Source organism: Chaetura pelagica, unplaced genomic scaffold (genome assembly GCF_000747805.2).
Source record: "Chaetura pelagica isolate M959 unplaced genomic scaffold, ChaPel_1.0 scaffold192, whole genome shotgun sequence".
NCBI classification, from domain to species: Eukaryota; Metazoa; Chordata; class Aves; order Apodiformes; family Apodidae; genus Chaetura; species Chaetura pelagica.
Genome location: NW_009952570.1, coordinates 978,358 through 995,332, shown reverse-complemented (window position 1 = coordinate 995,332; position 16,975 = coordinate 978,358). Strand labels below are relative to the sequence as shown.

Here is a 16,975-nt window from a genome sequence, read left to right as displayed (position 1 = left end):
GGGAGAGGTGGGCGCCGGGGCCCACGTGGGCGGGAAGGGTGGGAAAGGGGGAGTGAAAATTACCCTTCGGTTTCGGCCCCCTTTTCCCCCGCCAAACCCGCGCCGAGGTGGGGGGAGATGTGTGGGCAGTGTTGGGCAGGGCGCGGGGGGGCTGCGTGCTGAGCAGCCGGGCTGAGCTGCGCAGAAAACACTCTGTTGGGGTTGGGGAGAGAGAGTGTTTTGCCCGAAACGCAGCGCTTTATTATGGTCATTTCGTAAAGGGTACGGTAGTTATTAGTGGTTATTGGAGTACCCTGGTATAGTGGAGTTAATTCCTTAAAAGAAGTGATGACTAAGAGCAAGTGAGCTGCACTCAAACCGTATCCAGAGCAGAGAGGCAGGGAAATAAGAACTTTTTACTTTTTCTTTTCTCCTTGAAATGTAAAGATATACAGATTGTAGTTCAGATTGAAAGCCAGGAATTTGAAGCTCACAGGAACAATGTTTGGGGTTTTCTTCTGTGTGTGTGTCTGTGTGTGCAGTAGGTAATCGTCCTATAACAATAATTGCCATAAAAAATAAATAGTCTTGAAAAGTCTGCTAGGATTTCCCTGCTCCCTCTTAGCAACAAAAGAGCATTCTGCATTTTGTGGTCAAAGGCAGACCGGGAATTTCAGTATTACAGTCTGGGAAACATGGGGAGGGAATTGCATTCTGCTGTGTTTATGGTGGGGGCACGTGTCTGTTCCTGGTAGGAAGCTCTGGAATAAGCTGTCAGCCTTTCTTGAATTTTCCTCTGAGGCCTTGGTCGGTGTTGGGAGAGGGAGTCTGACCTGTTAGACCTCTTGGTTGATTAATTTTGTTAATTCTCCTTCTTTTCCCCTGGTAGTTTTAAGTCCTGGTCCTGTGTGTGTTTGTATTTTCTTAACAGAGTGGACTTATGTCCGCTGTGATTGCACGTGTTTCTATTTACTAATGTGTGTGGTCACACTAAGTTTTAATTGAATTACCATGGTTTATAAAGTTAAATATTGTATTTAGTTACAGGATCAGGATTTCAACTCTTGAGGCTTCTAAACCTGTGTTGGATGCTTCCTGTCCTGTAGCTACTGGCTCCTCCCACTTAAAGTCTTAGAAAATAGAGATGTGTTTGTACTGGGAAAGAGGGAGCCTATTCCCAGGATCACTGCATCGTCATTTCCTGAAAGAATTTGTCCAAGGTTTTTTTTCCTCTCCTATCCCTGGTGTCAGTATCAATGCATCTTTGCTCTTTACCTCTTGCTTGTTACCTTGGGTCCTGTTAGTTCCCATCCCTAACAGTGCTTTTTTTCGTAAATGCTTCTTGCTTTTGGTCAGTCATCAGACTGCTTTTGCCTCAAAACATGCTAATGTTTTTCTGCTGTTAAAAAAACAACAACATAGGATCATGTGTTTCTAACTACTCTGCTATCTGGCCTCTCTGCTTCAAGACTAGTCTTCTGAAATGCGTTCTTTGTTCTTGCCTTAACTTCTTCCCTTCTTGGCCTTTTGCAATCTTATTTTTACACTCTGTGCTATTGAAATAATCTATCTTTAATTTGTCCCTGCCCAAATTCCTGAGCTATTTTCCCTCTCTTCAGCTTTTCTGTCACTCTCAGTTTGGTAGAGCAGATCATGCTTTTTAGTTTGTTTTTTTCTAATTGATTTGTGTCCCCATGGATATTCCTACTTACAAACTACTTCTTGATGGTTCCACTTTTCATCTCTAAATTTCTTAGCATTTTAAGGTTGCTGCTGTGGCTTATGTTTTTTTTCTTCTCTGTGACTGGCTTTCAGATAACTAGCTGCTGCTGCTTTCAGATGTTTTATCTGCCAGTGAGTCCCCAGGATTCTCTCCCTGGGTCTTGGGCTCCTGTTCATGGTGTGGTGATGTACAGAGGCCTGGGTAAATGTCAGGCTCTTTGTGAAGCCACACAGTGAATTCAGTTCCTGGCCTGCAGTTAGTGAAGTATCTTTTCTGAGCCTGCAGGAAGTTAGTCATGGGAGACTAACTCTAACTTACCCTGTCTGACACAAAACTGTCTACTCTGGTGTCCACCAGCAGCTATAAATCTTCAGCTCAGACTGGTAAAGGCAAATAGACCTTTTCTTCCTTGGTTGCTTTTTTTTTTTCCATTTCTGCCTCTTCTGCCATGAGTGAATATTGGTGCCTCTTTTCTCCCTTTGGCCCTCTGACTTTGCTATGATATTTAAAAAAATACTTTAGTGCTAGGACCTGTTACACTCCTGCATATTTAAGGTCACTGAAAGCCTATCCAGCTGTCAAAACCTTTTTAACTTCAGTGTTTTAGAAGATAAAAAGTACTGAAGTAAAGGTTACTTAGGGAGGAGTCATAATCACAAGAATGAGTGTGCTCTGACCACCCAGAACCTCATGGTGTGGGTTTTTAAAAAAAATCTAAAAGATTCTCAGGTACTCACTTCTTTCTACCCTGTGTAGTCTGTGAGATCCAGGTATCTGGGTATGGGTTCATGTAGATGGACCTTTGGGTGTCTGGTGCTTCCCTTGCACAGAATTTAGTAGAATGTGGTCTGGAGTGTCAATATTTAAACCATGCTTTGTTGGAGAAACCCTGCATGAAGTATCAGTAGTGCAGAATTCCTCTACACCGGGTGAAAGTCCTAAGTGTTGGACTTCCAGGACTTCCCTCAGGAAATTACTCCCCAAATTAGTGCTCCTTGTGTCATCAGCCTTTCCTCAGTATTTAATCACTCTATGAGTGTATTCTGTAGTGCTCTGTTATGCTGTAGGTATTAATTCTGCAGTCAGAATTGTCCCTTTAATTTTAGACAACTGTTTTAGAAGAAACGAGTGACAGCTACATAAATCAACTAAGGTTATTGTGCTTTCACTGTTTTCTTAATCCCCTAGTCATAAAACAACTCATTTTCTTTTGATCTGATAGGCCTTTAAACCAGCTCACACTGTAGGAGTGTCAGAAGTTTTTTGACCCACAGAATTACGAAATTCTAATTAAAGCTCTGATCTTTTTATTCAGATTGGCACACATGAAGCTCCATCAGTAGAAATTCCTCATGTAAATACAGTGTGACATTGTGAGTCAGCCATAGAGGCTCTAGGTGGTTTGAGGTCTCTGTCTTACCTGCTAGGTTATAAAGGTGAAATGATGCTGATGTGCAGTGGTGTGTGTTTCTAGGATTTAAGTGTGATCCTGTGATAGTTTCCTAGATGGTGCTGTAGATGATGCATCATCCTTTCACAGGGGTGTACAAGACAACGCCTTCTAGAGCGTTCAGAATTTAAAAATAACTCCTCCCCTGAGTGCACTAGACAGAAGGTGTGTGCCTTACATGTTTTGAGGATGTGAAATCTGAGTTTCAGTCTCTGGACTAATGTGATTATTATTTAAATTGCATGTTAATACATTTAATTTAAAAATAGGATTCACACAACAAACGTCCGTGTTTCAAAAGTACTATCTTTAGGGATAAAAATCTTCTTTTTCACATATGATGTAGGCTGCTGCAAGTCATGCAGGGGCTCAATTTTCAGCATTAACAGCCTTTTCTGAAGTTCAGTTAAAATGCCTGTAAGAGGTGGATGGCCTGTTAGATCAGCATAGCTTTTTATCTATATAAAACTTCATCCTGGAACCTCTGAAGGATTCTTTAAAAGGTGTGTAAAAAATTGTTATTGCTGATTTAGAATGTGAAAGTGCTTGAAAGGTTGCAGAGCTTCAGGACAACACTTGAGGTTTGGCCAGGACCCAGTTGTAGCTCGTGCTGTAGGCATACAGGGTGAGAATACAGTTCTTGCCTTAAACATCCTGCCATCTAAGTAAGGGGATGTGAGACAACGTGTGGTTTAGGGGAGATTAAGGGATGGGAAGGAACAAAGAAACAAGGTGGCAGTACTGAGGTACCTTCTGCAGCTCCTGCCCAGCATTTTGAGGTAGCTCTGGGGAATTTCAATCAGAGGGTTGAAGCCTAAATGGTCAAGTGGCATTATGGAAGCAGCCCACAAGCATGGGGAGTGGCATGGGTTAAAAAATAATTGTTGACTTTTTGTTTCCCTATATAAAGAGTAGTATAGGGATGTTACTTCATGGACAGTGGTGTAGGGATGTTACTTCCATCTTGCTCATGTGTTAAAGTATTAGCCTGTTTTTTGGAAGCTACACTGTCAGTGTAAGTAAGAACTCATTCTGTTAGCTGGGTTTGGAATTTCTCCATAGTTGGTGGCATACTGAGTTGTGCAAAATTTTAAATCCTTGTGCCTTATCTTCCATGTTGGACCTGTGAAGGCTCCTCCTCTTCCTCCTTGCCCCTTGCTGAGCCAGTTCCCCAGTGCTGCTGCAGCTGACTGCTTCCCCCTGGTCCAGCACAGGGTGTGACCTCCTCTGGTCCCCTTGGCTTCAGTTATTAGGGATCCCCAGTAGAGCTTGTTATAGGCTGTGCTTTGTCTTTGGGAGGCTGGGAATTGGACAGGGACAGGTTCATTCAGTTTTCTTAGGAAAATGCCTACAAATACCTAAGGGAGGAAGCACCTCCAGCAAGTGGAGTGCAGGCAAGCTATTGCTCTAGGGTAAGCACTCTTCTTCACTGGTGGTATTGAGACAATCTGAGGAGTGCAGCAGTTAATAAGATGTCCTTCAGAGAAGAGAAGATAGTTGGGTGACACCTAAATAGATTTAAACTTTCTATAAAATTTTATTTCTGGCCACAAAGGTGGAAGAAGGCAGAAGAAACACTCCTCTACTATCAAAACTGAATTGTATGCATGGTACTGGATTTTCTGCTTGGGATAAGAGCCCTGACTGAGTTAAGCCTGGGTATCAGAGTTTTAAAGTGAAACGGCATGCTTAGGTTTTGTGATGGGAAAGTTTAGCCTAGTGCTCTGATTCCTTGTCCCTTCTCCTCAGATTAAGGAGAGTGAAGGCTGATTGATACATGCTGCCAGTCAGAGCTCCCTTCTGTGTTTGAGAAGTAACTGGGATCTGTGGGGTTTTTTTCATGTATTTTTCATTGACATTTTCTTCTTTCTTCATTTGCACTGATGAGAAATACTGTCCATTCTAAAACTGTAGTTTTTAGAAGTATGTTATTTTCCCTGAAAAATGACATGAATAGTTGCCAAAAAATGTAATACTGAGGAATGTGCAAAATAACTAGAATCTCTGAATCACTGGGGAGCATGGACTATGGGACTAAGTACATATCAAATACCTTCTGCTGCAAGTATTATTATTCTTGTTTTGGAGATAACCAGCATGGGCAGTTGCCTGTAAGATATCCACTCCCACATCCCTGAATACACCCATTTTTAGCCAAGAACATGTTGGATGATTTCTCTTCCTCTTAAAATCTTGCTTAAATTCACTGTTTCCCTTTCCTGTTTTTAAATCCTGTGTGTGACTCCTGGGAGAACTGCTTTTCCAAGGTTGTCCCCATTGTGCTGCATGTGTTATGATAACATAAAGTTCTATCAGTTGAATTAAAATTGGTTTCTAAACTAAAAATACTCCTCTGTCTTGGAACAAAATTGATTAAGAGGAGAAAGAAGAGAAGTAACTGTGGTGTCCACCTTAGCAGCTGCTTGATCATGGCTTCAGAAAAGCAGGTTGTAGAGTGAAAATGGCAGTGTTGCCTGCTGGTGGGCCTGGAGACAGGGTGTGAGGATGGATGGGTCTGATGGTGGCCTGAGGATATTGATTAAACCGATTGTATTTCAGGGTGTTTAAAGAAAAGTTAATGTATTGCCAAGGGGCATCTTTATTGGGACAGCTTTGTTGTCCAGGTCTATGGACATAGTGCATTCAAACAGAGATCTCTTTGGTTTTGTTTTCTTACTATGGTATGATTTACGGGTTAGTTTGACTCCATGTGGAGTAAGTAGTTGCTGGATATTACTGGAGTTCTGTGTGAGGCTGTCACCACTTGACTCAGGTCCGACAACAATGTTCTCGATCCCCTCCCCCTCCCACCCAGGCAAGGAAGGAGAGAAAAAGAGAGAGACTTGGCCGGATTGAAAACTAAACTACACAGCTTTAATTAAAACACTAATGAATGATATAAGAGAATATATGTACAATTATATACAGATATATTCAGGTATGGGCAAAAGCCTCTTGCCTCCCCCCACCCCCAGCAACTCCTCCAGCACTCCCCTCAGCTGGGAAGAGTCCTGAGGAATCCCGGAGCTGCTGCTGGAGAAAGAGCAGAGAGTGATGAGGGTCAGGAGAGCTGGAGCCTAAGGGTCGACGGTGATGGACAGAGTCCTCCCTGGACGCCGGCCATGGACAGAAGAGAAGGGGAGAAGAAGAAGGAAGGAAGTTGTCTTCTGTGATCTTTGACCTTCCTCTGAGCTTACGTAGCTATATGGAATGGAATATCTCTGGCCAATTTTGCTGTCTGTCTAACTCAGCCTCCTACGGAGGGGTCACAGATCTCCCCATAGTGTCTGAGCCGGCCGAGTGAAGGTGCGACCTTGGAGCCTCAGTAGGTAGTAAAACATTCCAGTGTCTTATCAGCTTTAGAAGAACACACTGTTGCTAGTTAAAAGAAGGCTTACTGAAGGAAAAAAAAATCAGTAAAAGGAAAATTCGCTTCATCCTGGCTCAAACCAGGACAGAGGCCAGAAAAGATATTTTGCATCTAGTATATGGTTTGAGAAATAATGCCCAGCACAACCCTTCTTGAGCACGGTGCTTTCCAGATAGTAAAGATTTTCCTGCTCAGTGAGGAATTCACTTTGAAGTCCTTCAGTGATGTCATTTGTTATTCTCTGTCCCTTGAGCCTTGCAGGTCCAGCACAGGGCTTGCTCTGTCTCCAGTGGGCACCAAGAGCAGAGTTAATACTTGAAGGTTGTGTGGTTAGTCTTGATAGCCTGAGCCCTTTTGTATAGGGGGGAGGAGGGGAACAGTTTTCATTACTATTTTGTTTGTGATAGATTTTGTTTGATCTATAACTTTCAAAGCAAATTGTAACTCAATTTTGAGTGTTTATGCTTCATAGAAGCATGTAACATTAATCTTAGACCCATAGGAGAGATGTTAACTTTGCCATTTAAAACCTCTTAAAATACAGCAACCTTGACTTTTGGGGAGGACAGTGTACAGGAACATTTTACCTTGGATGGGGAAAAAGATGAATTTATTCATCTTTTTAAAGGCTGTTCATTACAAATTTTGAACTTTGCCATCTAGTTTTTTTTCAAAATACATTTAGAATTCTTTCCAGTGATTTTGTAAACATAAGCATTCAAACAGAAATAAAACTTTGACATAAGACTCAGTAAAATACATTCTGTTGTTTATCGTGCAGGAGGTGGAGTCAGAGAACAGAGCAGGCCCTTTGACAGTTAACATGCTTTAAGTAAAGAAGTTGCTGTGTTTCTCCAAATATGCAGAAAAATAGTCTAACTGTATTCTTATGATGGTTAATTAGGGTTCCCATGGTGTTGAGACCAAAATAGTGCAGGTTTTCTTTTTCCAAAGAGTTACACAGTCATTAATTCTTTAGTCATGACCATCCCTATATGAGGGTCATAATTTCTGGAGCTAATTGTTCATAACTGGTTGTTGATGGAAGATGCTCTGAAATACTCAGTAGCCAGCAGTATGTTTCCTCTGATAAAAATTTGAAAAAGTGTTGGTATTTTTTAAGGCTTTTTTGCATGTTTGTTGTGTTTCTGTTTAACCTGCCAGGGCATCTGTCAATGCTTGTGAATGTCTTTGGACCAGTTCTAGTGGCACTGTGGTTGCAGTGGTGGTGATCTAGGAGCAACATGTATTTTCAGAAGAAATACTATAATTTCATTCACCAGTGTAAACTCTTCCTGCTGTTTCAGATCTGGAAGAGGGTTGAGTGCTGAAACCCTTGGTCAGTTTTTTTCTCTTTCTACCACTTGGCTGAATAAACCTCACTTCATCTGTCTACTAAACTTTGTCTCACAAAAACCATTAAAGAATAAGTACATTCCTAGTGCTGTCAGTGTGAACTCCTCTTTCCATCTATGTTTTGTAGACACAGGTTCAAAGTTTGGTGGCAGGATGTGTCCTGTGTCTTCCTGGCGCAGCCAAGCATGGGAGCTCCCAGTGCTGTTGTTTCCTGACCATGTGGGATGTGTAGCTGCTGGGTCGCACCTCTGCCTGGTGATCCAGGAGCTCTCTGTGTGATGAGAAGAGCTGCCAATTTTTTTTTCCAACTGAGACAGTTTGTCCAGGAAAGGGTAGGACACCTCTGCCTCTGTGAGGCATCTCTTGGCTGCTGCAGGATTTGTGAAACAGATCATCCAGCCTGTGGTTCCAGCCCACTGCCCTGGGCGTGGGGTTGGAAGGGTTTGTGTTTGGGCTTGAGATCCATGGAAGGAAACCTTGTAGTTTGTTGTCTTGTCCTTGGCACTTGTCCTTTGCACTAACCTCTCTTCAAGTTTCTCTGGTTTTGAGTGTGTTTAGTTGCCTTCTTTTCTAATCAACGCCCCTATAAAACAGATCTTCCACATTTGTTTGCTTTTTCTGCAGATGGTTCACAGACCTTTTTACTACTTACATCCCTACCTATTGTCAGTTTTGGAAATCACACTTTCAGGGTTTTTATCAGACTCTGAAAATTCTCTTGCTCTTATGGTTGATTGTATTTTTCTTTTGCATGTTTTAAAGCCTCATGGAGCTATTTACTCCAGTCAGACCTACCTGGTCATGTCTTAGATGAAGAGATGCTGTGTGGGGCCAGAGCAGGAAGCAGTGCAGGGAAGGTGGGGGGGGACCAAGGCTTTTCCTTCCAGAGGCTGCTTCAGCTGAAATGCTGGAGCTGCAGGTGGATGGATAGCTGAATTTCAAAAAGCATGTATCAAGCAGTAACACCAGCTGGTGACAACTAGCTCCCATCCTTCAGCAGGTGGTTAACCTTGAAGCTTGAATGTAGCACTTAATTAGAGCTTACTGCCTGTTGAATCCAGAAATGAAAACTCTGAAAGTGCAGCAGCACAACTGTTAAATCTCCACCTTCTGGTTATTATTTTTAGGTGCTTGCCATACATTAATTCAAGTCTTACATAGAGGTGTGTGTGCTTCATCAGATTGGTTTTAAAAACTTTAAAACCAGAATCACAATCCCTGTCATGTTTGATGCTAAGGGATGAAGTGGTGCCCATGAGCTTCCTTCTTGCCACCTCTCCCCTTCTCCATGGGTGCTAGTTCTGCTTGGACCTGTGGCAGATCCACCAGGTCAGCCAGGTGGAGTGCCAGGAGCCGAGGCTGGACTGCTGAGCTTCCCACCTGCTTGCTGTGCCCTGGAAAACAAGGGTGATCCTGGTGGTACAAATGCAGTTGAGTATTAAACACTGTTTTGGCAGACAAATGCTGGAGATGAGCCCCAGTGATGCATTCATTTATACTTGTAAAAAAATTTGTGTAATAATTTTTCCTAGTTTCCTTTGTCAAGACTTAATAGTTACATCATCAAGAGTTTGAGCTGTTAAAAAAGGCAATACCACAGAAAGTTTCAGGAGGCTTTGCCAAGGGTACTAAAGTAGTTAGTGGTGTTGAGTTCCTTTTCTAGGGCATTGGATTTCTGTCTTTGCCGAGGATGTAAGGAGGTGACCTGTTTCATGCAAGTCTTCCTTCCCAGTGAGTTTCACCCATTTGGAGGACATTCCCTGGCTCTATACACCTGAGGATTGCTTTGATTCCCAATTCTTTTCCTCCCTTTGGTCTCTGAGACACAGTTTGCAGATGCTTCCCCTCTTACTGCAGCTGTGAAGTCATTAAGGAATGTAGCTCATTAAGGAACGCAATCGGAAGTCCTCGTGGTTTCAGTGACCTCCCCCCTGGTAGCAGCCTTTCCACGACAGCTGCAATATTTTGTAAATAATATATTAAAAGTATTTCCCCTGGACATGCTTATTAGATGTGCTTGTATTAATGGAAATGTTTAGTAAACCTTTCTGAAAGTAGGATAGTGAAGAACTGATGATGTTTAGGGAAAGCCTCTTACTAGAGGCTTTGTAAGAAAAGGATTTAACTTTTATTGTACTAATATTTCCCTTGCAAAAGAGGGTGAGAAAATATGAGGCAAAGTTTAGTAATACCAGGCTATTCAGGGTAACAGAAATGAAGGACTGCATTGAGTAATTGTGGAAGGATCTTACATAGATCAGTGACTGCACAATAAAATGACAGATTGAATTTAGCTTAGATAAATATAAAATTATGAACATGGAAAAAATAGTAACCTCTTGGAGCTCTCCATTTGTATATCTTGCAGATCTATAGAACTTTGTAAATTTATGGAAAGTGCTACCACAGAGTCACAGAATACTAGGGGTTGGAAGGGACCTCTGAAGATCATCCGAGTCCAACCCAGAGCAGGACCAAAAAAGCCCAGAACAACAACTAGGGCAGATCACTCAGAAAGGCATCCAGACAGGTCTTGAAAGTCTCCAGAGAAGGAGACTCCACAACCTCTCTGGGCAGTGTGTTCCAGGACTCTGTCACCCTCACAGTAAAGAAGTGAGATCTTGGCCTTGCAGTAGAAAACTCTGTGACAGTATCAGCTCAGTGCTGAGTGTCAATCAAAAAAGCAAAGCAAATGCTAAAAATCAGGACTGGAATAAGTGGAAACTTCATTATGGCACTATATAAAGCTGTGGTTCAGCTGTATCTCGTGTTGCTGCAGTTGTGGTCTCAAAAAAGAACTGTGGAGGAGTTGGGGGAGGGGTGATCCTATGTGACGAACAAGTTCTCTACAGTCTGGAACAGCCAACTTGGAGGGTTACATGGCAGCTATCTGTAGAACCATGAGTGATGTGGAAGAGAGGGACAGGGATTGACTTTTGCCTCATCCAACACAAGAACCAGAGGTTGTCAAGTGCAACTAGTAAAGAGTCATGTTCAGAACAAAAAGGTGATTCTCAGCACAATGAATAAATAGTTGATCTGGGAACTTCTTGTTAAAGCCTGTTGTGACAACTGACAATTGAAGTAGTTGAAGACAAGGTGAAGCAAGTTTAAGGAGACAGTCTGGGGGTTACTGTGTACATGGAAACCCCATCTCCCATGAGAAGTATCTCAGCTAATAACAGTTAAAAGCTGGGCAGGTGTTAAGAGTTTGCTTGTTTTGTTCTTGCTCTGTGCCCCAGGCACCTGCTTTGGCCTCTGGTGGAACTGACTGTTGGGCTGGGTTTGGGTTAACTCAGAATGGTTCTTCACAGGAGTTTGAACATGGGCTAGGTCACATCTCAGGATGCTTCCTGGGTTTCTTTTCTTTGTGGAGTTCATAAGCTTTATCTGGGAATATCTGGTTGTTGGCAGCATCAGAAGAATGTCATGCCTTGGGAACCTGCACAGTGCAGCAGTTGGGAATGTCCCAAAGCTCAGTACCTCCAGGTTCTGGGGAGCAGCTTGGGTGTTGTCTTGATGGGTGGTGCAGCTGATGTGACCCCATTCCCTCAGAATTCAGTGATGAAACTTCACATTCTGTGAACCTGCATCTCTGTGGCTCAGTCTGGTTCTAGCCTAACCGTTCTGAAGCCGAGGAGTGGCAGGTGCCACAGAGTCCAGGCTGGAGAGAAACTCTGCCTGAAGAATGAATATTCATTGAGACATGAGCTCAAGCTGAAAACATTCCCACAGCTCAGGCATTCCCAGTGTCTCTTCTGTGTAGGTTGCCTGGCATTTGCTGAGGGTAGAACTAGCTCTGCTCTTCCCTTCAGTGGGGGCATGTGACATGTTTTGTTTTGTCTGCTCATCTTGGTTTTTTTTCTGAGTCTGGAAATTTATACTTTCCAATATCCTCTTATAGCATTCTTACTGATTCAAGTTTCAGCCAAATTTATTTTGGGAAAAATAAAATGCACAGTTGGTGATGACTCTTTAAAAAAACTGATTCAAATTTTCATCTCATTTGAAGTATTTCAGTGCTTCATGATGGGTGAAGCATCATAACTCATATTTACCCTAAGTAGGCAAAAGAGGCTAAAGGTGGTTCAGGGAGCACCCCCAGTGGCTTTGTGGTAAAGCTGGTGGGCTTCTGGTCCTGGCAGCACTGTGGGTGCATGCAGTTGTGTGATGGTTTCTGAAGTCTCAAGGCATTAAATGAAGGAGGGTGAGGTGCGTTTGCCTCCTGCATTGGTCAGGGCATGGATTCTTGCTTTTCCTGTTGGAAAGACTCAAGGTACAGAAGGAACAGGCCATTGTTTGTGAACCCTTTCTGCCAAAGGCCATGGCTTCTGAGCCCAGCTGATGTGATCTAAAGCTTTATTTTGGTTTTCCCCATGGAAGTTAGTGACTTTTCCCACAAAATCAAATCCAGTCTTAGGACCATGATGCCTGCATGGCTGTTTGCTGAGTGTCATTTAAAGGGAACTTAAAAAAAATAATACCGTTCACTGGCTTGAAATCTCCACTGACTAACCTGAAGAGTGTTTTGCTGTTGTCTTCCCCTGGTGGGTCTTGTGGAGTCACCCTTCGTCACTACATGAGCAAAGAGAAGTACAACACCTAGTGCCTGAAGGTGAAGCTCGCTTCTGTGTGATGACTTCAGCTCTGTTGTTATTTGTTGCTCAAAAACCAGTTTCCATCAGGCCACTGACAGCTCAGGTGGACCAGCCTTTTCCCAAAGAGGTACCAGGGAACTCATATTTCAAAGGGAAAGCAAGATAGTTTGCTCACTTTTGGAATTCAAGAGTGTTCCAGAATTACTGTGCTAATGTAAATTGCCTACTTAAATGCACACAAAAAGTTGAATTTTCAAAAGTGAGGTTATGAAGGGGCTGGACAACAGCTACAGAGTGAGGAACAAGTTTCCTATTCTGTGTGCTACTACAGCCAAGGGTTAGCAGGGTACATCTTGCTCTTTTACCTGAGGCCTTGGCTTCTTGACTGAGGTAACACCAGGCAGAAAGGTTGGAGTTTATTCCTTAGCTGATCCTTAACTCCATGTACTCAGTGAGGTCCAGTTACTTACATCCTTTCAAAGGAGCATCATGAGAATCTCTTACAGAAAGTTCAAGTGATTAAAATTTTCTTGGCAAGTCAGTGATGAGGGAAAATGTATTTGATATTATTTTTTCATCTTGGTCTGTTTTAATATATGCACTTCACTTTCTCTTCCCAAATTATTTAATTATATTCATTTGTTGATAAGAGCATGTTTTCACTTTGGAAAATCAGGGTGAGAATTCACTGAGGGTTGTAACTCGTCCAGCAAAGGCTGGAGAGAGGTCTGATCAAAGCTGAGAATCTGCTGCTGGGAGCAGAGGGAAAACTTGGTGCTGCAGGTACTTTGACAGTTAATGTAGGTGTTAGAATCTTTCCAGCCTGGAGATGGCTAGAGAGAGCAAAGCAACACTGTCATTTTCTGGGTAGAGGTTGGATTCTTTTGTGCAGAATTGCAGTTACCTCTGGTCTTTCATATTTTACACTGACTTGGTTTGTTCTTAAATAAAACCAAAATCATCCTCCCAGGTTTTTATAGTTTCCAAGATCTGGAGACATTTCCTTCCAGATGGTCAGTACTGGGTGGCTGAAACTGTCTGTGGTGTCAGGTGTGCTGGATCCTTTAAGCAACTGATCTTTAGTAGTGTTTTGTTCTTAACAGTAAGATCTTGGAGAAAATCCTTTCTTCTGGTTCCTTCATTCCTGCCTGGGTCATGTGCTGTCATTGACACCTTAAAGTAGTTCAGCTTCATGGCTAGGACAGTCCCACTGTTTGAGGTGTTATCTGACCGAGACGTGTCTGTGTGTTGAAAAACCAGGAGTCTCCCTCCCTCTGACCTGTCAACAGTCACCTGGTTGCACCTTCTGGGTTGGCAGAGGACTGATCAATTAGAGAGCAATAGAATTTATTTTCTTAAAATCTTTACTCAAAAATCTTACTATATTAAACGTTTACAAAAATTCATGGGATCTATTTAACTGTTTTTGTTGCTTGCAAAGTGAAAAACTGTGCTTTATTCATGGCACCAACTGTCAGAAAGCCAGGCTCTATTTTTAGTCCTAGTGAAAGGAAAAGTAAAACAAAGTCTTCTGTGTCTCCTTGTGGGGCTGATATTTCATCATTTGACATTCCTCTCGGAGTTCCCCTCTGCTCCACTGCCATTTGTGTTCACTGATTTCCATACAGTCTCTGCACTAGCTCTTCATGGGTGTTTGTTGTTCTACTTTTGGTAAATCCATAGAAATCTTGTCTGTTTTCTAAGTTTTGGTGGAAGAAACTGGTGAAGGGGACAAGGAGGTTGGTTGTATTTAATTGAGAGTGTTCCTAGAAGCTGCAGTAGCACAACAAATTATGGGAACATGGTTTTCTTCTAATTTTATTTGTTTTAATTTGATGTTTTAAAACCAGGCAGGGCAGCCATGAGAGTCTGTGCAGCCTGTTGTTTGGCTGGTATGTTTTCTTGTGACTTAGTGATCTTTTTCAGGCCTGATAGTACAAAAAAAACCATCCAAACCTCTCCTGGAACACCTGCCTTGAGTCCATTGTCATCTTTCTCTTTCTTTTTCCCTTAGGAAATTTGCTGCAAGACCCGATTGCTCCTACCAACTCCACATGCCAGCATTATGTCTGCAAAACGTGTAAAGGCAAGAAGATGATGATGAAACCATCATGTAGCTGGTGCAAGGACTATGAACAGTTTGAGGAGAACAAGCAGCTGAGCATCTTAGTGAACTGCTACAAGAAACTCTGCGAGTACATAACGCAGACTCCGCTGGCGCGAGATATTATCCAAGCAGTCGATTGTTCTGCAGATCTTCTGGCTTTGCTCAAGGATGGATCACCACTCCATGAAGAGACAGAAAAATCTTCCGAGGCAACCTTGGCTTTGTGTTTGACACATTCCCCAATACCTTCCACCTCAGAGCTCCCCACAGATCCTCCAGCTGGTTTCACGTCCCTACCAGAAAGCACACACAACATGGACATCCGAGGCTCTGTCATCAATGGGTTGCCCAACTGTAACGGGCTGTCAGTGGATAAACTGGGAGTGAGCATCCCGTCTCCAGAACATGCCAACACCATTGATGTCTGTAGCACTGGAGAGTACATAAAAACAGAAGACCTCCCCAGCAGCCTGCAGCCCGTGTGTGACACGGTTTCCACCAGCGACCTGTGCACAACGGGCATTGACATCTGCAGCTTCAGCGAGGACATCAAGCCAGGCGGGTCACTGCTCCTCAGCGTCGAGGAGGTTCTCCGGAGCCTAGAGACCGTTTCCAACACTGAAGTCTGTGATTCTAATTTGCAGCCCAGCTTGGAAGCAAACATGACTAACGGCCCTTTCCTGCAGCTCTCTCCCCCGTCCCTTAGCCATAACATTTTCATGTCCGCAGATGCTTCTCCTCACGGGATCTCCTGTACGGCAGCCACGCCCAAGGTAGTGAAGTTAAACAGGAAGCGATCTCGGTCGGAAAGCGACAGCGAAAAGGTTCAACCTCTGCCCATTTCCAGCATCATCTGTGGCCCAACACTGGGAGCATCAGCTCCTGTAACAGTGAAACAGGAAAGCAAAATGTCTTTGCAGCCTATTGCAACTGTACCTAATGGAGGCACGACTCCCAAAATCAGTAAAACTGTGCTCCTGTCTAATAAAAGCATGAAAAAGAATTTAGAACATGCCCCTAAGAAATCCCACCCAAAAGCCAAACCAGGGGTGCTGAAAACAAAAGACAAAGCAAAGGAGAAAGTTCCTAGCAGTAACGTTATGCCAGGAAGCCCAACAAAAACTGTGTATAAAAAGCCACAAGAAAAGAAAGGGTGTAAATGTGGTCGTGCCACCCAAAATCCAAGTGTTCTTACATGCCGTGGCCAACGCTGCCCTTGCTACTCGAACCGCAAAGCCTGCCTTGACTGCATATGCCGTGGCTGCCAAAACTCCTATATGGCTAATGGGGAGAAGAAGCTGGAGGCATTTGCAGTGCCAGAAAAGGCCTTGGAGCAGACTAGGCTTACTTTGGGCATTAATGTGACGAGCATTGCGGTGCGCAATGCCAGCACAAGCACCAGTGTAATCAATGTGACAGGGTCACCAGTAACTACGTTTTTAGCTGCCAGTACACACGATGAGAAAAGTTTGGATGAAGCTATAGACATGAGATATGACTGTTGAATCTCCCTCTCTTTTCCCTGCCATCCGTAGGGGAACTGCTACAGTTTTATGGCAGCTATGGTTCTGTTTAACTTGCTGGAGCTCCTGCGTTTAGATCACTTGTATCAAGTGTTTTTCATTGCTATGTTATGTGTATTAGTGTCTGGGAAATAGTTGCAGATAATGGAGGAGTTACCCTAAAACTGTTTTTAGTTCTTACAGCACCTCATAGTTTGAGATCAATTGCTGATGTAAATGATTTTATCACAAGATCTTTGGCAAGAAGTATATCAACCTCATTGTACTTGACCATGCTTTGTGCTCAGTCAAAGCTTCTGCTTCAGTGTAGAAAAGTGGTATCTAGTTAGTCCATCTAAACTGTGCTAGATGATGATGTAGAAAAGCAATTATCAATTGGTTACAGTCACCCTTACCAGAAAATTGCCCAAAATTCCTGCAGGAAATGCAGCCTTGAGCTCGGAAGCACAGTCTGAAAAGGGCAGATAATTTCCCAATTTAAGAACTGGTTACCTACTCAGTGCAAGAGCTGAACCAAGTTTAGTACTATATTGAGAAAGCAAGTAGCCCAAAAAGAAGTTCAGCCCCAGAGAAGGGTCAGGAGGATGAGCTGGTCAGAGGTGACCCTGCTGGCTGGGACACACCATCCCAGTAAGAACCTGGCTGGGTTTTTGTTTCCTCAACAACCCCACAAGTCATGTTCCTGCTGTGCCCTTTATGACACCTCCCTCTGGCTGACATGTCACTGCTATTTTGGCTGGGGCAGGAAAACTACTTGTTAAATTACTCCAATTTTATTAGCACTGCTCTCTCCTTCCACCCCCCCCCCCCCTTTTTTTTTTTTTTTTTTTTTTTTTTTTTTTTTTTTTTTTTTTTTTTTTTTTTTTTTT

At 43.0% G+C, this 16,975-nt stretch overlaps 1 protein-coding gene across 1 annotated transcript in view; it reads left to right on the top strand.

Annotated features, from left to right (window-relative positions):
• Positions 1-16,503, top strand: part of MSL2 (male-specific lethal 2 homolog (Drosophila)) — a 16,756-nt gene extending 253 nt beyond the window's left edge. The window contains exon 2 of the mRNA XM_009993499.1: positions 14,491-16,503. Within this exon, the coding sequence (XP_009991801.1) occupies positions 14,491-16,088 (1,598 nt within the window). The 3' untranslated portion in view covers positions 16,089-16,503. The remainder of the gene's footprint in view (positions 1-14,490) is intronic.
• The last annotated feature ends 472 nt before the right edge of the window (positions 16,504-16,975 follow it).